This window comes from Hyperolius riggenbachi, chromosome 1 (genome assembly GCF_040937935.1).
Source record: "Hyperolius riggenbachi isolate aHypRig1 chromosome 1, aHypRig1.pri, whole genome shotgun sequence".
Taxonomy (NCBI): domain Eukaryota; kingdom Metazoa; phylum Chordata; class Amphibia; order Anura; family Hyperoliidae; genus Hyperolius; species Hyperolius riggenbachi.
Genome location: NC_090646.1, coordinates 499,637,914 through 499,661,584, shown reverse-complemented (window position 1 = coordinate 499,661,584; position 23,671 = coordinate 499,637,914). Strand labels below are relative to the sequence as shown.

At 40.9% G+C, this 23,671-nt stretch overlaps 1 protein-coding gene across 1 annotated transcript in view; it reads right to left on the bottom strand.

Annotated features, from left to right (window-relative positions):
- The window catches only part of GALNT9 (polypeptide N-acetylgalactosaminyltransferase 9), a 397,797-nt gene that overhangs the window by 214,185 nt on the left and 159,941 nt on the right, over positions 1-23,671 (bottom strand). Inside the window, exon 3 of the mRNA XM_068243439.1 lies at positions 10,545-10,711. Coding sequence (XP_068099540.1) covers positions 10,545-10,711 — 167 coding nt within the window. The remainder of the gene's footprint in view (positions 1-10,544; positions 10,712-23,671) is intronic.

Here is a 23,671-nt window from a genome sequence, read left to right as displayed (position 1 = left end):
AATAATAATGAATAGTGAATAATGCGCGGGCCGCGTTCAATGCAGTCTAGCATGAATTGAGCCATGTGTGCCAGAGAGTCCTGCCAGACTCCTCTGTCTTCATGTTCTTGTGAGCGTTGTGATTGTTGTGATGCACCATATTCGTCACCAGCATCACTTTCTTCCTCTTCTGCTGTCCATTCCCGCTAAATTGTGGAAGTCCAACGTGCACCGCTCTGTCCCTCGGCAGTGGGGGCATCCAATTCCTGCTCCAACTCCAGCTGTTCCTCGTCCTGTTCTTTGTCATAGCTGGGACCAGCGTTTCCTGAGGCAGGTTGCCTGATGTTGGTATCATCACGCTGATCGTTTTCATCTTCAGAATCCCCCACTTGCATCATGCCAGCGGTTTCCATCTTCAACATTGATTTCTTCAGTAAACACAGCAGTGGTATTGTAATGCTGACTGTAGAGTTGTCACTGCTCAGTCACGCAACGTGGATTGCTCAAAATTTTGGAGGACTTGGCAGAGATCCAACATGGTGGCCCAATCAGATCCACAGAAGCTTGGTAGCTAGCTGCTGGAATGCGCCTCGGCACTGCGCAAAAGCGTGCTAGCATGTGCAGCGTAGAATTCCAGCGCGTAGGGAGGGACATCACCCAGCGAGCGATGGTGCGCTAGATTGAAGCGCTCCTGCATCTCTTGGTGAGTCCTTCAAAAGCGGTACTGGACTTTTAACAATGTTTTTTTTTTTTTCCTTCAACAGAAGATCTGCCACGTTGGAGTGAGGAGGACGCCGCCGACCCCGACACCAAGCTGAATCCCGGCGAACTCCAAGCAGAGGATCTTCAGGAACCCTCAAGGCTTTGAGCAAGCTGAGGAGGATCAGCAGTCCCGACGAGACCTCTCCTCATATGCGACTGAGTGCAGTGGAGCTCCCCAGAACAACCTCTCAGTTGTCACTTTGTCACTGGTCACTTTGTCACTTTGTCACTTGTCACTTTGTCACTTGTCACTTGTCACTTTGTCACTTGTCACTTTGTCATTTTGTCACTTTGTCACTTGTCACTTTGTCACTTGTCACCTTGTCACTTGTCACTTGTCACTTTGTCATTTTGTCACTTTGTCATTTTGTCACTTTGTCACTTTGTCACTGGTCACTTTGTCACTTTTCACTTTGTCACTTGTCACTTGGTCACTTGTCACTTGGTCACTTGGTCACTTGTCCAGATGATCTCGGTACACCTCCTGCGATTCAAATTCCTGCACACATTGCTCTGGGATTTGGGTGTGATGAATGATGCATCTAACTGGCCACCGGAGGCAATTAAGGCCTTCAAAACATTGAAAGCAGCTTTCTGTTCCGCCCCCATTTTGCGTCATGTTGAGTTGTTGACGTCATGTTCATCCTCGGCCTCGCCTTGCATTTCAGTGCGAGGTGCATTTTCCACAGAAAAAGGTTGTGAATCCGGGCACAACATTTGTGGCTGTTCCATTGACCTTTCACAGGTAGAAGATTGTGGGGGTGGGAATAGCTCCTCCGAATAGCCCATTGTGTCCTGAAAACTACTCATTGCATTGCTTTGCGCACACATTTTTTTGTCCTCATGCAAGGCCTGAGTTGCACCTGAAAGCGTGGCCTTCTCCTCCTGCGCCTCCTCCTGTTCCATCACGTCTGCTGCTGCTGGGTTAGCGTTGACGCCCGGTCCCTGTTTATTGAACCTCTTATCTTTATTACATGTATGACTGCATGGCGGTAAAAAGCATGCTATCCGCACGCTTCTTGTCCTCATGTAAGGCCTGGGTTGTTGTGTCTTAAAAAGCATGGCCTTCTCCTCCTGCGCCTGCTCCTGTTCCATCACGTGTGCTGCTGCTGCTGGGTTAGCGTTACCGGTCCCTTTTCCTGGAACCTCTTCTCTGTATTACATTTATGACTGCATGGCGACAAAAAGCATGTTACCTGTGCAAAGAAACATGACATTTTCCACATTTAAAAGACTTTGAAACTTTACAATCAATTTTCTCAAAACTATAAGCTCTTTTTCAAATATTTTTTTTCCTCTTGTACCCACTCCCAAGGTGCACATACCCTGCTAATTTGGGGTATGTAGCATGTAAGGAAGCTTTACAAAGCACGAAAGTTCGGGTCCCCATTGACTTCCATTATGTTCGCGGCGATGTTCGGCGAACGTTCGCGAACCCGAACATCTAGGTGTTCGCCCAACACTATTCGGAAATAAGCATGTCCATAATAATTTGTTTGATTAGATCTATGGAGCGAGTGTCGGTAGCAGTCACCGTCTGGTGATATGCAACCTGGCAGCCTTTGCTATATGCTGGGCCAGTCGGTGTTGTGTAAATCTCCACCCCCACAGCTTGTTACCCAAGAGCAGTATAAGCCGGTCAGGAGAGAAGCCCCTTCCCAATCCCAACACAGAATTTATAAGAGAGGAGACATTCAACTAAAACCCTTTAACTATCGGGCAGTGCCACCAAATATCTGCAAACAAATGACTGTGGTGAATTTTTGTGATCATCCCTAATATTGAGAGGAAAGTAGTGTGTATGCTGGAAAACTTTCCCTTATCACAAATGTTTACTCGGGCAGTTGTGTTTGCTCAGCTCTGTCTCTTCTGTTTCCATAACACAAACTGGATCTGCTCTGATGAGCCAAGTATTTCTGTCTGCAAACCTTTTGTCACACAGAATGCCAGGAAGGTAGTCAGACCATGTCTGCAGGTCCAATTACTCTCATGTGTCTATGGGCCGTTTTGGATGCTAACACAAGAAGAATACAAAAAAGGCTAGCACAAAAAAAAATATACTGACATACACTTTGCAGTTTTGCTATAAAAATATAGATTGAAAATGAAATGTACGGCATGAATGTTCAGATTTGCTGTCCAGTCTGAAAGCTGTCATTGCGAATACTTTCTGGTTTTACTGTTAATTTATCTTGCTAGCTCATGAACGTGTCATTTTCAAAATGAATATATATAGGATGCATCAGTGACATTAATCATTTTTGTCTTCAAAGAGAAATGTCCATATATCATTCTCTATATGTATGCAAAATCCCACACATATACATATATATTAATGTATTTTATGGGTGAAGGTTGTGGCATTTATAAATTTACCGAATCAGATTTATTAAGGTCATAAATGTGGAGCTCTCAGGCCGCAAACATGAGAATATTTCCAAAATCAAAGCCAATGTGCGTGTGCCTGGTCTTGGTTTTAAATGTATATGTACTGGCTGCGTAGTGTTCATCATTGCTGGTAGCTACTTTTTGATACATTTGGGAAAAACTTGCTGCTAATTTATATGGATTGGTGTAGCATGAGTGACCATCCACATGGTCCTCTTTAAATTAAAAAGTCCCCCATATTCTTGTGTACACAACAGGGCCAAAGTCGATTTTGGGCTATTTTGGTGGTCTAAACTGGCACCAGTAATGTAATTTGCTCTTAACCCCCCTTCCTGATAATTTGCTGACTTCTTTCACAATATAGCAAGTGACCCTTGCTTTTACCCCCCCCCCCCCTTCTTACAAATGTAGAGTAGAGCAGCTGTAGGGGAGCATTGAACAATTGCATGCTTGGGCGGCAGTGGTGTGCCGAAACTTTGCATCGAAATTTGCAATTACGCATTGTAACCGTAATGCAAAATTTCAGAGAAAATCGTAATTAATTTCATATGTAATAGTAGTATTTTACAATTTTGCATAATTTATCACATTATTTTTGCGAAATTTTGCATAATTTTGTGCCTACTTTAGAGGTTAATAGCAAAGCCCCCATTCATGCTATTGCTACCAAAAATGCTATATATGTTAAAAAGAACCAATGGTATAAGTAACAAAAATAATTTTTCAAAAAGACCTTGTAGTTTTTGAGAAACACGATTTTAAAAATGCAAAGAAAAAAAAGAAATTATTTTTTACTTGCATTTTTGTACCTACTATTCTCCTTAACATAGGTAGCGATTTTGGTGTCAATAGCATGTATGGGGGCTTTGCTATTCACTGCTAAAGTCGGCAAGAAATTACGTGAAATTTCGCAAAATTTCACGCGAAATTACGAATGACTACACAAAATCAAATCAATTGAATTTGCAAATCGTAATTACGTATAAGCGTAATTGTGAAAATGTATGTGAAATTTAGTGAAATCGTAATTTGTTGATTACGATCATCACTATTGGGCAGGTAGCAATCCACCTCTCATATAGGGCTTTATTCAAATAGCATGCCTTATCAAAGTTAGCACGCCTTATCAAAGTTAACATGCCTTAACAGAGTAGCATAGCGAACTTATGCCTGCTAATTGGCAATGACGAGAGCTCCACTCGTCCTGCCCTGCCCTACGCTACTCTGATAAGGCATGTTAACTTTGATAAGGCGTGCTAACTTTGATAAGCATGCTATGCTTTAGGAAATCAAGCCCATCATGTGATAAGCTATGTCACATGACACGTGACTTGGCATGACAGAGGTTGGGGATGAATCTGAGAACCAGATGGCTGGGAAACGGTTGTCTGAACAGGTAACAACAACACACTTTCCTGCAGCTAGCCATCTTTATGTGTGTGTTTTGTGTGTGTGTGTGTTGGGGGGGGGGGTGGCAGGGAGAGCAGTGGCACTTGATCTAGTGTAGAGAAGATGTGAGCAGATCCAGTGGTGCACACATTTGAAAAAGCTGCTTGTTAAAAAGGGTGTAGGAGATAGCTGCTAGTAGAATATTGGCAATGTTACCAATGTTCTACTAGTTAATTCTGATAGTAAAACATTGGTAATCTTTACCGATATTTTACTGTGACCTAACATTACCTTACTCTCACATGGAGCCGTAACCTTCTCCACTGGCAATGTTTAACCCTAAGGACACCCCCCCCCGGTTATGCCTAACCTTAAACCCCCATGCCTAACACTAAGAACCACCACTGGCAATACCTAAACCTAATAACTCCCTGGCAGTGCCTAACCTTAAACCCCAATGTCTAACACTAAAGAACTCCCCACTGTCTAGCCCTATCTGCTTCCTGGATGCGTCCTGTTGAAATGGATGGCCGATAAAATACCAGGGCCGTTGATATTTTTTCAGGGGCCTATTTTACCAGGATGCACCTTGTGCCCTTTTTAACTGTTCCACCAGTGGTTCCTCATCTTCCCACTTCCCATGCTAATGCTGAGAAATAACCCTGACATTAACCAACTCTTCCTTTTCCCAAAGGTGTCAAACAGTATACTTTAAACACAGGGGCATGGTATAGCGCTCAGGATATGCCTCTGTGTTCTCTTAATGTTTTAAATACCCACCTCGGGTTCTCTTTAAGAGGTCCCAGGAAAGATACCCAGTTCAGAAAGAGAACATGTGCACTCAATAATATATTCAGGGACAACAGGATCTGGCTAGAAGTATCCATCAATTAGCTAAGACACGAGTAATAGGTAAGCAATGTCCTCAGCCTATATCTAATATCTCATGTCTGCATCATGTTAAACAATGACCAATGTACAGTGCTGCCCATAATTATTCATACCCCTGTCAAATTTGGACTTAAAGTTACTTTTATTCAACCAGCAAGTAATGTTTTGACTTGAAATGACATAGGTGTCTCCTGAAAGAAAATAAGAGGATGTACAAGAGGAATTATTGTGGAAAAAAAACCCAAACATTTCTCTGCTTTTATTTACATTTGAGCAAAAAGTGTCCAGTCCAAAATTATTCATACCCTTCTCAATAATCAATAGAAAAGCCTTTATTAGCTATTACAGCAAACAAATGAACCCTATGGAGACGTCCGCCCTTCACCGCTATCCACACATAGCTCTCCCTCTTCTCTGCGCTGCTCTACTCCTGCTGGCTGCACGGGCACACGGCCAGGGAGGGCAGCGGGCGGCCAGGGTCGGGCAGATGCCCGATTTTGCCATATGGGCGGACGCCCATGCAGTGGGGATGGTGTTCTTTGGGTTGAAGCCTTCTTTTTTAACACCAAATGAAGGAAACATCATTGTGACCAAACAATTCAATTTTTGTTTCGCAGAAGACCAGAAGTCTTCTTCTTTGTCCAGATGAGCATTTGCAGAGGCCATGTGAGCTTTTTTGTGCCTTATCTGAAGAAGTGGTGTCCACCTTGTTCTGCATCAGTGGAATCCAGCAGTGTGCAGTGTCCATTGGATTGACTGCCACCAGCAGAGCCCAGATTGACCAGGATGGTCTTGGTGGTGATCCTTGGATTCTTTATCACCTCTCTCACTATCCTCCTGGCCAGGTGTCACTTTTGGCTTACGACCACGTCCTGTGAGATTATCGATAGTGCAGAACATCTTGTATTTTTTAATAATACTTTGCACTGTAGCCACTGGAACTGGAAAACATTTAGAAATGGCCGTGTAGCCCTTTCCTGACTTGTGAGCAGCCACAATGCACTGCCACAGGTTCTCACTGAGCTCCTTTGTCGTAGCCATGACTGTCCACAAAACAACTGCAAAGAGCTGCTGTTTTTGTCCTGTTGAATTGATTAAAACAGCTGTTCCCAATTAATGAGGGTAATTAGAATGCTTTGGAACATCTTGGACTATTTGGAATGGTATATAACTTTGGATTTTCCCACAGACTGTGACAGTTTGTAAAGGGTATGAATAATTTTGAATTGGACACGTTTTGCTCAAATTTAAATAAAAACTGAGAATGTTTTTTCTACAATAATGCCTCTTGTACATCCTCTTATTATCTTTTGGGAGACACCTATGTAATTTCCCATCAAAAAAATAACTTGCTAGTTGAATAAAAGTAACTTTAAGTCAAAATTTGCCAGGGGTATGAATACTTATGGGCAGCACTGTACATTTCCAGTCTAGCATGTGCCTCATCCTGTTGTAGGCATGCAGTTATCAGATATCATTCTGGATGATAGCGGTCTGCACACTCGGTCACTTTTAAGTAAACACATTGGCCCATATCAGGGACAGTGAGAGTAAATATTACTTACCATGAGCTCTACTTAAGTATACCAAACCTACTTTTCTTTTTCATGTTTAGAAATGTAAAATCAGCTTCACCCAAAACTTATCTAAACTTTGCGGTAAGTGAAAGATGGACTCAAATGTTGCACCAGTACTGATATTTGACATGATGGGATAAACATGTATGTACATTGTACAGTCCCAATCCTGCAAACAAATAGCTCCCTCTCTTTTTTACTGTAAGGGTTAAATTTACAGGGCTCTGAATTATTCTCTTTAGTCAGACTGATATCTAATTACAGGCTATAAAACTTTTGCATGGCAGAGAGCTTAACCTGAGTGAAGGGAATAGACATCAAAGGTCAGCAGTTCAAAATGAGAGTTGTAAAACATCTAAGACTGTCATCCTTCACCTGAGACAATAAAAACTTTTATCTTATGTTTTTAACTTTTAAACAGAAAATACGACTCTGGGATTTGAAAATGAATCCTATATTATTATTATTTAGTATTTATATAGCGCCGACATCTTACACAGTGCTGTACAGAGTATATTGTTTTGTCACTAACTGTCCCTCAGAGGAGCTCACAATCTAAATTCTACCATAGTCATATGTCTATGTATGTATTATTATTATTATTATTTTTTATTTATATAGCGCCAACATATTCCGCAGCGCTTTACAAAGCACAATAAAACGACAAGGGGAACATAGATACAACTAACAAATATACAGCAGAGTTCCAAGCAGCACAAATATTGTTACAAAAACAGTAAACATTAGGAGGATGACCCTGCCCTTGCGAGCTTACAATCTAATGGGTAGTGGGGGACACACTAGGTAAGGGGGTGGAGGATGGATGAGGCAGTGATTCTTTGCCTCTGATTACATTGTGACAAGTAAATAAAGGGCTATAGAATGTTATAAGCTTGTCTGAAAAGGTGTGTTTTAAGAGTGCGTTTGAAGATGTCCAGGTTTGGAGCATGACGTACAGGCTGTGGAAGAGAGTTCCAGATAAGGGCTGATGCTCGTGTAAAGTCCTGGATGCGAGCATGAGAGGAGGTGATCAGCTTAGAGGCCAGGAGAATTTCTTGGGAGGAGCGAAGGTTGCGGGAGGGACAATATCTTGAGATTAGTGAGGAGATGTATGGAGGAGACAACTCGTGGAGGGCTTTGTATGTTAGAGTCAGGAGTTTGAACTGGATCCTCTGGGTAATGGGTAACCAGTGGAGAGAATGGCACAGTGGGGCTGCATCAGAAGAGCGTGTGGAAAGGTGAATGAGGCGGGCCGCTGCATTGAGAAGGGATTGGAGAGGAGCTAGCCTGTTTTTTGGTAGGCCACAGAGTAGGGTGTTGCAGTAGTCTAGGCGGGAGATGATTAAGGCATGAACAAGCATTTTGGTGGCCTCTTGTGTGAGGAAGGGACGGATACGGAATATATTTTTGAGCTGGAAATAGCAGGTGGTGGTTAATGAGGCAATGTGAGGTTTAAAGGAGAGCTCTGAGTCAAGTATGATACATGTAGTACATGTATCATAGTCTAGAGACAATTTAGGGGAAGCCAATAAACTTATCTGTATGTTTTTGGAATGTGGGAGGAAGGAGACCCACACGGACATGGGAAGAACATACAAACTCGTGCAGATAGTGCCCCAGCTGGGATTCAAAACGGGGACCCAGCACTGCAAGGTGGGAGAGCTAACCACTATGCCACCGTGCATGTATAGGACTATACATGCAGTTGTTTATCTCAATAGTTTATTCTCTGCTCAGGTCCACTTTAAAGCTTCATAACTATTATGTATTCTAATGTGAAATATAGCCTTTTGAATTTCAGCTGATACAGTCACTAGAAAATTAGTGCCACTGTGCCACACTCTTCTGTGGGATCCTCTCCATGACTGGCTAAGGATATTCTATCCCCAGCCCAATAGTGGCAGTGATGGCAGTATGAAAAGATTAAGACAAATGACTGATTTTAGTTATAACCATTGGAGGCTTTGAGATTCAGCACCTTGGCTAGTGTCTGCAATATCAGGTTAAAGTAGTAACAGTGTCCATACATTCATATCCTATTATTTATCTCTCCACAAATATGAAAATCTGTCTTTGAATCAACTGTGTATTTGTTAAACTGCACTGATTTTGATTTCAAGGGGTAAGCATTCTGAGCTTTTACATCAGTTGGCAACCACAGAAATGTTCATCTGGACTGAGAAAATGGAATTGGGTTGTAACTTAATTCTGTTGGGGAAAAAATAAAAATCAACTACTGCTACTAACAGTTGACAAGCAGTGTATTGATGAAAGTAAAATAAGGGCACTCCAGATGATCCAATTTATAAAATACCTCTTTGGATTATGTTATAAACTAACTACTGAAGTAGAATGCCTGATTATACTGTCATCTGTTACTGTACATGTATAATATAATATTATAAACAATTTGTATACAAAATTCATATAGACAATTTATAAATTAATTATAACAATCCATGAACTTTAATTGGGTATTTACATGCAAGGTATATTTTTCTTCTTAAAGAGACTCTGTAACAAAATTTTCAGCCTTAGTTCTTCCATCCTATAAGTTCCTATGCCTGTTCTAATGTGGTGTGTCTTACTGCAGCCTTTCCTAGTTGCACAGTGGCTGTATTATCTCTGTTATATGATCTAATCTTCTTTCCTCTGACGGCTTTGTCGGGCTCAGGCACTCAGGCTGGAATGTGCAGCTCTGCTTGTGATAGGATAGAAGCTATACACACCCTCTCCAGGCCCCCTGCATGCTCTGTATAAGTCACAGACTGAGCTCCTCTCAGCCTATCACATGCCATGTCTTTTGTTTGTAAACACTGCCTAAAACTGGCAAATACAAGCCAGGATTGCAGCAGGGAGTAGCAGAAACAGCACAGAAGGGCCCAGGAGAACATAATGAATAGGATGGTATGCTTTTTATTGGAAGAATTTTAGAGTATAGATTCTCTTTAACGTGGTTTAAAACCCTGACATACTATTCAAAAAAAGCATGTTTTCCTACTTTTTATATGCCATATGGTTATCATATTTGCATTTGTGCATAAGTATTATTATTAATTTAGACATTATAGGTTCCCAAAAGTACAGTTTTTTGCTTTGTGAGTTGACTTTGCATTTTATTAATAACTGGTTTTATTCATTATGTGGTGAAAGCAGACATGCTTTGACTCTCTGTCTGTGTGGAGCTACTTCTCCACAGTCAAAGAATGTGTAACATTCCTCACTTGATACATTTAAGTAAACACAAGATAACATTATCTAAATTTTGGATGCGTCCACATTTCACTGCACTGAACTTTCAAGCTCTGTGTGTAACCGTTCAAATGCTGGTCTGGTAAAAAAAGAATGCTGGTTGCATTTAATATGCTGTAAATAATGTTTTAGAGCAAAGATGAAATTCTGGGTTATATTCCACTTTAATATCATGTTTTGTATCTTCCACCCCATAGCATGTTGTAGCAATTTCTTGGAGGCCACCATAATGATGCATGGTGACCTCTGAAGCATAAATGTCTTGTGTGCGTTGTATGGTTATTCTTAGCTGTAACAGACACTTACCATTGTCGCTATTGTCATCTACTAATATGATCTCTTTCAGGAGATGAGATGGAGTGTGGTTAACCACGCTGTGTACCGACCGTAAGATCACAGACAATGCTTCATTTACAAAGATGAAGACCACAGCAATTTGAGGCAGATCATCGGGGTAACTCATCTGTTTACATCTGAGAGAAGACAATGAGAGCTCATGAGTCATATTGATACCGTCACATTCTGTTTCAATCATTTAAATACCATACCTATTTATCACATCTGACAAGCAGAAATTCAACTTCACAATATTAATGTTTAGTGTTGCCATTTGGATTTAGATCAAATGCCAGATTAGCCAAAATATTGTTTTATTTCCATTTACCTAGACACCACTGATGCTCTGCCCATATTCAGGGAGGGCGCTGCATGCGAGACTATAATACCCTAAGCACCAATCAGCAGAAAACAGTTTCCAAACTCCTGAGATGGCAAACTTTTCATTGAATGTTTGAATCACCCTGAATTTTTCCCCACACAGAAGATAAAAGGGAGCATCCATAAATGGAACATTTATTTCAGTCCTGCATGCTAAGCTAGATCCTTTCCTGATGCCTAATCCCCCTCCTGCAGAATTTTTACCCTCTTGATGTCTAATACTAACCTCCCCTTCTAATGTTAACCCCTCTCTAATGCTTGACCTTAGCATTCTAACCCTAACCACTAATACTAAACATAACCCTGCCTTATCCCTAAAACCTCTTAATCTTAGGGCTAGATCCTAACTGCTGCACGGATCACAATACTCATAGTTTCTCATCTGCTTTGACTTCAACATACCAAGTTTGAGCATGTCAAGAAAACTAACTTACATAACACAATCACCTGCTGATAACTTAGTTCTTAGGTGCCCAAACTCAGCACTAAAAATTTTAGATGCATGGAGGCCTTTTTATCGGGAGGGTGCATCTCCTGCTTCCACCACCCAGCTTAGCATTTCTCTCTTGTGGGTAGATGGACCTTTTCCTGGTCCTGCTAAAAGGGTCCATGCCAAGTAGGCAGATGGGAACTAAAATGCTATCATAGAGTATAGGCTTTTAAAATCAACATCAAAAGAGCATCATTTTTGGACTACAAAGCTGTCTTGTGTTTTTTAAAGAAAAAATGTACTAAAATAATCATTGTTAACAACTTGTTGTGTCTCAATCACTGTTTATCACATACCACTATACTAGGGATGTGTGACTTGCCTTTAAAGTGTTACTGATACCAATACTGACTAAACTTTCAAAAAACCCTTTTAGTTAGCATTGCTGTATTTTAATAAATGATCTTAAAACCATTTAGCAATTTATTCATGCTCAGAGGTATAAAAAGTTATTTCACTCTGCATTTTCAACACTATCATAAAATTGTATGTGTTTGTAACTCCGCATTACTCTTTCAGCAGCCTGGCATTACAACCTCCCTGACATTATGATTATTTCTGGATTTTAGAGTCTGAAAGAGGTGCAATTTTTTCACGTGCTTTTAGACTCTAAAAATCTAGATAGATCCGTGGCAGACCTGCACATTACACACCTCCCATGGATCCAGTTTAGGGTTACCACTCTGAGTTGTGGATTTCCAGCCCGAGCCTGACTCGGGATTACCACTAAGGAGGTTAAAAGAGGATGAGAATCACAGTAATGCTGCTGATTGAGTCTTGTTCCACTTAAAAACACATGGTGGCAGATATCTCTATGTGTGTTGGCAAAGGATATGAGTCTAGTTAACATTGCCAGTGACGCACCTCTCATATGGCTAGTACATAGATTGCTGCCCTGAATGTTGGAAAATCTATGTGCATGATGAGGCTGATACAACTAGAAGGCAGATAACATATATACCACAGTCTTACTGTTTGATGCTCACTTTTGGGAAAAGTTTTCAGCCAAACTCATGTTTCACTTCAAATGTCCAATCAGTTTCTATCAAACAGATGTTATGCATTTCCCCTGAAGCTGATTGGATATCAAAAGGAAATACAGGCTGGGATGCATTTCTCTATTTCTTAACTGATGCTACACAGAACATGCTATTATAAATAAAACACAGCTGGGTGTTTACAAAGAGTTTTCCAGACCAATGCGCATGTGTTTATTTCAAACATCCACCTGTTTCAAGAAGAAATCAAGCATACAGATATTTTTTAACAAGGGAACTTGGAAGGAGCATGCATTCACTGGCCTGCTGAACACTTAACAGATAAATCTACTTTAATACAAATCTTCATATGACATTCAGGGCCATATGCAATTCACTCTTTCACCTGAGTTTTCTCCAAGGTGATATTTTCACAACTTGGAAATAAAATGCCTTTTACACCATCAGCGAGCAAATCCTCAAAATAATTTTGGCGGTACTTTTTCGCCTTATTTTTGGTACTTTTTCCATCCCAAAGTGCCAAAAAGTTATTTTAAATCGAAGATGAAAAATTATCTCCTAGGAGAAAACTCAGGAGAAAAAGTAAATTGCATATGGGCCCTCAGTACGTTATCAGTACACAACTCATTTTGTAGTCAAATGGTGCTAAATATTTTTCAAATTCAGTCTGCAGCAAAATTTGAAAACCGGATGAAAAAATAATTCCAAGTAAATTTACTGGAAACAATGAAACTCAGAACTCTCATTTCTATGATTGTGTCAGTGGCTCATTGCTCACCCAATCTGTTTAAAGTAGTAAGTTAAATTTCACACATCCCCTATGTTGTCACTTTAGTTTCATTGCAGTGGTTCAGTACAACTTGTCAGCTGATTTTGGTGCACAAAAATCTCTTTTAACATTTCCCATTCCCATGTCATACTATGTTCAACAATGACTTTTTCCAGCACCGGTCCAACGTCAGACATAGTCCATCATAGGAAAATATGGCTGATACTAGGGGAGCTGTTACTGGCTAAAATCTGGCACAGCTGCATCCCCTTTGGAAAAACGTGTCGGACTAAGTCCAACACTTTGATCGCCACTGGCCCCATACTCTGCCGCTATACCACGTAACGTAATATGCATTTTATGTGGGTTCATTTGGGCTTACTGTTAGGGCACTGTTGCTGGATCCAGTCCAGCATGGCATCAGCCTATGAGAATCAAAGTGTCGAACTATGTCTGCCGTTTGATCCCCTTTTGTAGCATTCTTCCCCACTTAACATTGTTATTATGCAGGTGCCTGGTACTGGCATTCCCATAACCACCGCCCCCCTAGTGCAAGGAGATAAAGACATATATCCCCCACAGCAGCACTTTTGAAATCATCCATGTCCACCTGCACACCAGAAACAAGTAAGTGGGGATGTGGGTGATCATGAAATTGGATTAGAAAGGGTTAACAATAACATTGTATCCCATTTCTGGCATGTTTCATGCTCTGCTTCCTGATTATGAATGTAGCTTGTGGTCCCAGCAGCATTCATTTATGCAGTTTTTTTTCTGCTGGGAGTACTCCACTCCAGTGTTTTTGGACATGTGGCTATTAGAAGTGGTCAGTGAGATGCTCATAATTATTTTTTTTATTTAAATGTAATATAAATTTGAAACAGCTTGGAATTCAGCCAATCCAATGCACTTCCTGCTGAATTTGACCCGTGTCCAAGTTGCATGAAATTTGCTTGCAAACCAGAACTATTAACATATCATTAGGCCTCCTAGTGGCTATTTTAGTCTGAGCTATCAATGTAGCATTTGGACAGGGCAGTCTAATTTCTGCAGCCCCAGACCAAACAGACAGCTTAAATAAGATGACTGTTGCTGCGTTAGCGCACTTGCAGCATTAAAAAAAGGTTGAGTAGTGAATGTGGTCCTCTTTTTATTTGCAATAACAAATTTTGTTATAGGATCAGCTTTCGGGAGTCACTTCCTTTGTCAGTTCCCCTGAATCAGCAGTGGGTAGCAACACATGAGCATCCGAATATATAGAGGTAGTTCTATTACTAAATGCGAGTATATAGCACAGATATAACCAATCGCAAAATAACAGGATTTGTTACTGCACATAAAAAGAGTATCACATTCAGTACTTAACCTTTTTTTTAATTCAGAAAGCTCAGGAAATATTAAAACATCTTGCAGCTGATAACTTTTAAAGGCCAGAACATTTAAAAAACATATAAATTGGAAAATTGGAAATACTATGCTAATGCAGTGCCCAATCAAGTTCAACTTCACGGAGTTCTTTTTTAAGTGAATCATTTTAAAAGGAAGCAGGTATTTGACTAAGGACGCAATTCTATTAAAGAGGATGACGGACCCTGTAATGCATTTGTGGAATAAAGGAAATTAACTGCTGGCTTTGAATCCATTCTGAATCTGAAATATTTCGGGATCCAAGGGAGAACAATAGAAAAGCCTCATCTTTAAAATTTATTTTTCTGCACCTGACTCACAGATCTCATGAGAGATAAAGAAAAGATGGCACTTTAAAACTGTCAGCCTTGGTTAAGGATCTCGGTAACTCACGCTTGGCCTTTCACATCTTTACGTTTTTCCTGGGGATCCTTAACCGCAGAAAACCTTTGCTGTGCTGATCAGTCAAAAATCGCTTGGGTTTTTTGGGATTAATTGCCGTGCTGGTTCCATTTGCTGCAATATATACCTGGTTTTGATGGCTACAGAACTGTGGGCCACTGTTTTATGTCTGCTAAAAAGGCTCAAAAGAGTCGTATGTTGTTCAGCAGGAATTCCAAAACAAATGATAATGCCAGATGTTCATGGACATTCCTCCTGTGATTTTATTATTCCCATCACTTGATTTCATCTAGATATGGAGATTAGTGATATGCCCCATTGTTATAGCTTACCGTTAGCTTCAGACAATGTTACAGATCTAAATGTGAAAATAGTTTCTGTGCAAAATCAACCATACTGTGTCTCCTAAGATATGGAACAGGAAGTGGATGACCTGGGCCGTATAAACGCTATATAACTCTTTTTTATTAGGGTCGATTTGCAATGCAAATAAAGTAATTTAAAAAAGTTTAGAAGGTAAGCGTTGACTTACATTCAAGAAGATAACTGTTAAATGTTCTGTTTTTTTTAGTGGTGGGACAGTAGACAATGGCCTCAATTCACTAAGCTTTATCAAACACTTTATCGAACGTTTGATAATTTACCTCATGGGTAAAATCTAATTTTGAATTCACTAAGGTGTTATAGATTTATTGAACGTTTTATTGATAAAACATTCGATATATATAACACCTTAGTCAATTCAAAATTAGATTTTACCCATGAGGTAAATTATCAAACATGCGATAAAGTGTTTGGTAAAGCTTAGTAAATTGAGGCCAAAGTGTTTCAAAGTACAGACTTCACTTCCTCAGGTCAAATACATGTGCCTTTCACAAAAGCCATGGGAAGAACTTTGAGTGCTGATGTATTGGACCTGAGGAGCTGTATGTATGCCATGAAATGTGTTGTTTATTATACTACCCCTAATAAAGCTTTGAAGATTTAACAATTGTCTTCTTGAAGGTAAGCCAACACTTTCATTCTTTTTAAATGTTTTCAAACGACTCTATTTACACTTGGCTCCTCTATTTTCTTTAATCAGTCAGCCTTGTTGGGGAGTTTACTTTTTATGGTTTATTCTATTATAAAATAGAGTATCTGTTTTTTTATAGTGAGCACCTGACAAATTCAAGGCCAAGTGGGGATGGTATTTCCCCACATGCAATTACAGTGGTTGCTTAGGGAAGTAACTCAGTATCTCATATTGTAACAGCTTGCCACCTATCTTATACTAATCCTATCCCTACACTGGATTGTGCTTCTGAGCCCGTATTCAATTCACTTTTTCTCCTAGAAGATAATGTTTCATCTTCTGATTAAAATAACTTTTCATCAAAAGTACCAAAAAGTAGGTCAAAGAGTATTGTAAAAATTATTTTCTTGCTTGCCGGTGGCTTAAAAGTATTTTATTGATAAGGTTTGAAAATATCACCTAGGAGAAAACGCAGGAGAAAATCGTAATTGCACATAGGCCTGGTGTTTCCGTGTTTTTCTCTCCCTATTCCAGGCAGTTTATTGAGTGGCTATTTTACTGCATTTTTTGATTTCCAGATTTTTTTAATGAATTTAAATTAGGGTTAGAGACGTTGTGTAAGTTGCCTGAACTTGGGCATATAGGGCCAAAAGAAAATGGATAGAAGGTAAGGGTGGTTTGTTAAAATAGATAAACACGGAAATAAAAAAAAATCAATCTCATGAATTAGGTGATAAGAATAACAACTGCATAACTGCACAAAACTGAAGTTACAAAAATTAAATAAAAATGAAATTAAAACAAGAAAAAATGAAAATGTTCTGTATCTGATTGGTTTTTGAAGTGATAAAGCAGACAATTCCTATATGCTCACTGCACATGGTAAGTAAATCATTCCAATTACATTTCGTGATAGACAAGAGACGCAACACTAGGGATAATGCTTTAGTATGTAAGGTCTGTACTATGGGATTGTGTTCATTATTACCTGTAATGACCCAAGCATCGATGCCAGCACTGCAGCCAATACTGTTAAAAACACAGATTGAGAGGATGGGGGTTAGGAAGTGTCAGCGAACAACTACACTGAAGTCACAAAATTCAGTAGGTCATTGCCATACCATATCTGTGACAGGATAGATGGTAGTACAATTCCTTTGCAGCTTTACATTCAATGTACGGATGTCTTTGTTGAACCCAATTAACTATATAGCTATGTTACAGTCTTTGTTGTGCCAGTACACCAGCATCTCACTGAACACTGTGCGGGAAGCATATACAAATTTAATTTTAGTGGGTGGTCCCACAAAAAATTTGCAATGTAGACCTACAAATTCTCATCTGCATATCTTTGGCATTGAGTATCACAATTCCAAAACAGAAAATATTCACCTCTGTATCCAGGTTGAGTGATATTGTTATAGTACTCAGCTCTGTTTTCTTATGTCTAAGAATGTTATCATCCTCGTTTTGAAAAATGTGAGATACAGTGGAAGTCACATCCAATACACAATCACAAAAATATATTTTTAAAGATACATTTTAAGGAGGCACCATTATTATTGGTAGTAGTAGTTGGAGAAGCAGCAGTAGTAGCAGTAGTAATAGTGATGTTTTGTAAATCAAGCTGTATTTTTATTCTTAAAGGGAAAAAACAAGGTGTAACAAAAAAAAGATCTACTTACCTGGGGCTTCCTCCAGTCCCTGGCAGCCTATGTTTCCCTCATCACAGCTCCACACCCAGCTGGTGGCCCGGGGTCCCCTTCATTGCAGATGCCGACCCGGCCAGTGCCATCTTCTGTGCCTGCACGAGCGTTGGGCCGCGCCACTCCTGATTGTGCTCACGCGGTCTTGGGCAGTCTGCGCAGGCGCAGTACTTCTTGCACAGGTGCAGAAGACGCAGAGCTAGCGAGGTCAGCATCTGCAACGGGGGGACGGGGGACCTTGGCCCACTGGCTGAGAGCGGAGTTGTAGCAAGGGGCACATAGGCTGCCAGGGGCTGGAGGAAGCCCCACGTAAGTAGATGATTTTTTTACACCTCGCACCTTCCCTTTAAAGTGTGATGAAACTCCTTGTTGACTGAAAAAATAACATATTTATGAGAAATGATATATGAAAGAAAGAAAGAAAATATTTCTGCTGGTTTCCATCTTTACTCTTCCTATGTGATGTCAAAAGTGACATCACTTCTACCTTTTTCGCTTCTTTTTCAACAACCCGGCTCAGTGTTAATTCCCCCTCCCTACTAGGCAACCAGACCAGATAAAAAGAATACAATGGGTGACATATGAGGACCTATTGAAGTGGTTTACATATAGTTTTGGGGCACTAACTAATTTTTAACAATTTTTTATTTGCGGATATTATAACCCCCTTCAAATCCTTGTAGTGTAGCATAGGTTTGAGGACAGAAAATGAAAGAATCTCACTTTCAAGACCCAGACCACATTACAAATGTGGCAGATACTATCTACCCTGCTGCTCTTGAAGTACAGCATGTCTTTGCTGTCTCTGTGTCACACTTAATAAGATTTCTGTACCGGAATCCCAAAAATGTAAGAAAAATGGAGAGTAGTGTCTGTTAAAATGTTCATGTTTACTCTAGGAGATGATGGGCTATATGCAATTCACTTTTTCACCTGAGTTTTCTCCTAGGAGATAATTTTTCAACGTCTTTTTAAAATACATTTTCAGCATTTTGTAACTGAAAAAGTACTAAAAAGTATGTGAGAAAGTACTATCAAAATTATTTTGAGTATTTTCTTGCTTGCTGGTGGCTTAAAATTAATTTTATTGACAATTTTAAAAATATCACCTAGGAGAAAACTCAGGAGAAAAAGTGAATTGCATATGGGCCAATGTGTGATATTATCAGGAGGACATTATGGGCATGATTCAATAATTTTTTTCTCCAAGTTTTCTCTTTGGTGATAATTTCACATCTTATAAATAAAAAGTTGTTTAAGCCAAAACCAAGCAATAAAAGACTCAGAATAATTTTAACAGTACTTTTCCACCAACATTTCATCAATTTTCAATTTGCAGAGGGCAAAAAAGTTATTTTGAACAGAAGATGAAAAACTTGAATTGGATCAGATTCACACCACATAGGTCTTATTTAAAACCTTCATCTCAGCAGAGACAAAACATAGCATATGAAATGTGTACTTTGTTTTAGGTAAGGTCAATAAGATGCAAATAATTCTAAGTTGGTTCAGGATAATGAAAATTCTGTAAATATATGCAGCTTCAAAATAGACCAATCTTATTCTACCTAGGCGGGATTCAATTGATCCATTTTCAAGCTGCATACATTGTCATACAGAATGTGCATTATCTTGCATCAACTCAAAATTATTTGCTCTTGCATCAACTCAGAATTATTTGCATCACGTTGACCATCCCTACCTGTTTTGTCATGTGACACCAGTAGTCAAAGGTTTCTGAATTTACTATAGCAGTGCAAATACTGCAAATAAAAACCCATCCAGCAGCTCCATAAAGAGCCTAGCATTTGTATTGGCAATATGCAGCAGTCTGAAAACCTCACCTCATTCTCAACATGCGTTTGCTACATTCACAGTATCTCCTCCTAGATAGTATCCTTTACATTAAGAGAACTGGGATCATGTGGCCAGATCGATAACTGATCACTGTAGATATGTGGCTGCTTTATTACATCTGAACTATGTTGCAATATACTAGGCGCCTGTCAGGGTGCATAGAGATATTCTTCATTCTTGCTGCCTGGACTAAGGATAGGAGATAGGATCTGACATACCTTGGTCTGGGGAAGAGTGTTGTACAAAAACTGGCTATATTATTAAGAAATGATTGCTTCAGGAACTCTGTGATCTATAGTGCTCTGAACGCTGGTAATTAAAGCCCATGACAGTATAAAGCAAAGTAATGTTAGCATTCAAAATAACAGGAAATGAAGAAAAAGGGGAATTACTATTTTCATTATCTCCCAGCTACATGACTCTAACATAACTTAATGTGACATGTTTGTAAGTATAACAACCTATAAAGCATCCCTTGCTCTTGAGCCACCCTATTAAGTCCAGTGCGCTTGTCCACTTTAATATATCTGCTCTTTCACCATGCCATTATCCTTGTTTTTACTCAACTTTTGTCATCGGTCTAAGGGCCAGTTTCTTATTCCTTTTTATGTGTATTTATAACAAATGAATCCATTTCACTTGCACAGCACAAATGCAAGGTTACTGAAAGTATTATTTTCAAATCTTTAGAACAATCCAATACTGAACAAGGTATTATTAAGTCTAGAGCCAAGGAGAAAGCCAGAAGGATAAATGTTATACCGCTGGCTCATAGTTATACCGCTGAGACAAATAATAAGGGGACACAAACACTTGATGGCCATGAGAAGAAGAAAGCAATTTTTAGTTATTTTCACTTTGTTAACAATATACTATGCTAAATGCACTTGTTACTGTAAGCTACCAATTCATTTACTGAACTAGTGCATCACAAAATCGCATCAGCTGTATACCAGTAGCATTAGCTTTGTATTTGGTTTACCTGGGCATGGCATAAAATATGGACTTCCTGGGGGGCGCATGGGCGACACACTGGCGGAAGTAAGCAGCTTGATGTAGCTCCGTACTTGCCGGGCTACTAACACTGCTTGCTGGGGTATTTAGCATGATTTTTACAGCCTAATTCAGCAGCCACCCTCTTACAAAGCTTTGGTACATGTCCCAGAGGAAAAAAAAATGATGCTTCTAGGCGCCAGAGAGCCGTTACAGACTATTTTCTTAGGCCGCAGGACTTTAACATGCCTTGCTGCGATGGCCGCGCCTCTCCTGCGCCATCACAAGACTCTCTGTCTGAAGCGGGCACAGACTGGACTACAGCTAAACTGGAGCGTCCTCGTACTTTAACGAAGCAGAACCTTGAGGAGAGCCTAGAACAGATGTATAAATGTCTCACAGGCAAGTTCCAGAAGGAGCTTAGACGAGTGGAGGCCTCTCTTACTCAAGAGATCGCGTCACTGGGCTCCCGGACTGATCTTCTGGAAACTAAACATGATGAGCTACTTGCCTCACACAAAGCTCTCCAGGTGGAACACTGCACCCTGCACGAATCAGTGCAAGTGTTGCAAGCACAATCGGAAGACCTGGATAATAGAAACAGGCGAAACAATCTCCGCATCCGGGGCCTGCCAGAATCTTACCAAGAACTCACACCTCATGTTGTCGCCATTTTCCAGAAACTCCTTCCAGACACTACAGCTGAGGCCTTCATCTGTGACAGGATCCATAGGGCCCTAAGAGCACAACCTCCACCTGAAAAGCCACTTAGGGACATTGTTCTATGTCTAAAGGATTTCCTCATAAAAGAACAACTACTCAAAGCGGCTAGATCTACAGTGGATTTCCAATATGAAGAGCACCCAATTCAGATCTTCCAGGATCTGTCGCCAATTACACTTGAGAAGCGTAAAGGGATGAAGCACATAACTTCAGCGCTCTATAAAGCCCAGATTCTTTATCGGTGGGGTTTCCCATTCAAATTGATCGTCACAGAAATCGGCACTACTTATATCATCCAGTCTCCTAAGGATGGTAGTAAGTTGTTGCAGAAACTGGGCCTCCAGTGATCCCCCTCATCACCCAAGGGAACTGCTCAGAAACCACTTTCTCCTATCTGGTCTCAGCGCTCTCAAAAATCAAGCAACTTGCCTTCATCTCCAACTTCCTCTCCAGGACCTCCATGATGGATGGGTGATATAACGTTTATGTTCATTATACTTAGCACAAGCACCCCCTGCGCCACATTTTTCTTATGCTTTTTTGTTTTGTCCTCGCAGTGACTTGTCACGCACTCTTTTTTAAGCATGATTAGCAGCAATCCTAAGCCAGGCTCTGTGCTTTTTGCTTCTCCCCCCTCGCCCCCCCCCCCCCCCCCCGGCCCACTCATGAGTCATTTTTGGGAGGCTGTTGATTCTCAGGACTCTTCTCCTACTAATAAGTGAAGACTCAGCCTGCAGATTGAAACATTTGTTGTGTTTATGCCCATTGATTAATTTTGTTCAAATTAATATGTTTTCTCTGTTTGAATTAGTAATGATGTTCATTTACGTATGATATTTGCAGTTACAGACACCTCCTTCTCGCAACTCATTATATTCTTATGCTTGGGTATTGGGACAACCAAAGGATGACATAGCCTCTTGTATTCCTGTAATCTACTTTCTCTACCCCCCAGATTAAATGGCACTAAGAATTATTAGCCATAATGTACAAGGCTTTAACTCCCCCAACAGACGCAGAACTGCTTTTCGTCAGTATCAACAATTGAAAGCAGATATAATATTTTTACAGGAGACCCATTTCTCACAATCTAATCCCCCTTCCTTTCTTGGCAAAAATTTTAGCAGAAATTATTATACCACATATTCGAATAAGACAAGAGGTGTTGCCATCCTAATCAGGAATGGAATTCACTTTGAAGCAATTAAGGTATATAAGGACCCTGGAAGTAGGTTCCTTATTATTAAATGTATTCTTTCTGGAAAGGAAATCACTTTGTGCAACATATATGCTCCGCACTCGATGCAGGCCCAATTTTTTTAGAGAACTATTTGCCAAGTTGGAGTGTTTTCAGTAGTGTTGGGCGAACAGTGTTCGCCACTGTTCGGGTTCTGCAGAACATCACCCTGTTTGAGTGATGTTCGAGTTCGGCCGAACACCTGATGGTGTTCGGCCAAACCGTTCGGGTTCGCCCGACCTACTAAATGCCCGGCCGAACAGGGCCGAACAGGGCCCCTGTTCGGCCGAACAGGGCCCTGTTCGGCCGAATACCGCCCCCCTATGGGGTCGCAGGCATAAGGGGGGAGCATGCCCCGATCGCGGGGGGGTCGGAAATTCCCCCCACCCCCTCCGCTAGCGCTCCCCCCTCTGCCCGCTTCCCCATAAAAAAGTTGGCGTAAAGTTAAATATTACCGGTGGTGGCTGCTGCAGTGGCTGGCTGGCAGTGGTGTGAATGAGGAGGAGGAGTCCGAGTATGACGCGTTGAGGCCAGGCAGCGGGCGGTTCAGCGGTAGTACCCTTGTGGTACTTCCGCCCTTTCTCTGACCTCACGTCCTCTACATGATGACGCATACGAGGGTACGCGTCACGCATACCATCGTATGCGTCATCACGTAGAGGACGTGAGGTCAGAGAAAGGGCGGAAGTACCACAAGGGTACTACCGCTGAACCGCCCGCTGCCTGGCCTCAACGCGTCATACTCGGACTCCTCCTCCTAGTCCTCACTCACACCACTGCCAGCCAGCCACTGCAGCAGCCACCACCGGTAATATTTAACTTTACGCCAACTTTTTTATGGGGAAGCGGGCAGAGGGGGGAGCACTAGCGGAGGGGGTGGGGGGAATTTCCGCCCCCCCCCCCACGATCGGGGCATGCTCCCCCCTTATGCCTGCGACCCCATAGGGGGGCCGTATTGCGGCATGTTCGGGTCCCCATTGACTTGCATTGAGTTCGGGGTTCGGGCCGAACATGCCGAACATCTGGCCCATGTTCGGCCTGTTCGGCCCGAACCCGAACATCCAGGTGTTCGCCCATCACTAGTTTTCAGTCTAATCACTTAATCCTGGCAGAGGACTT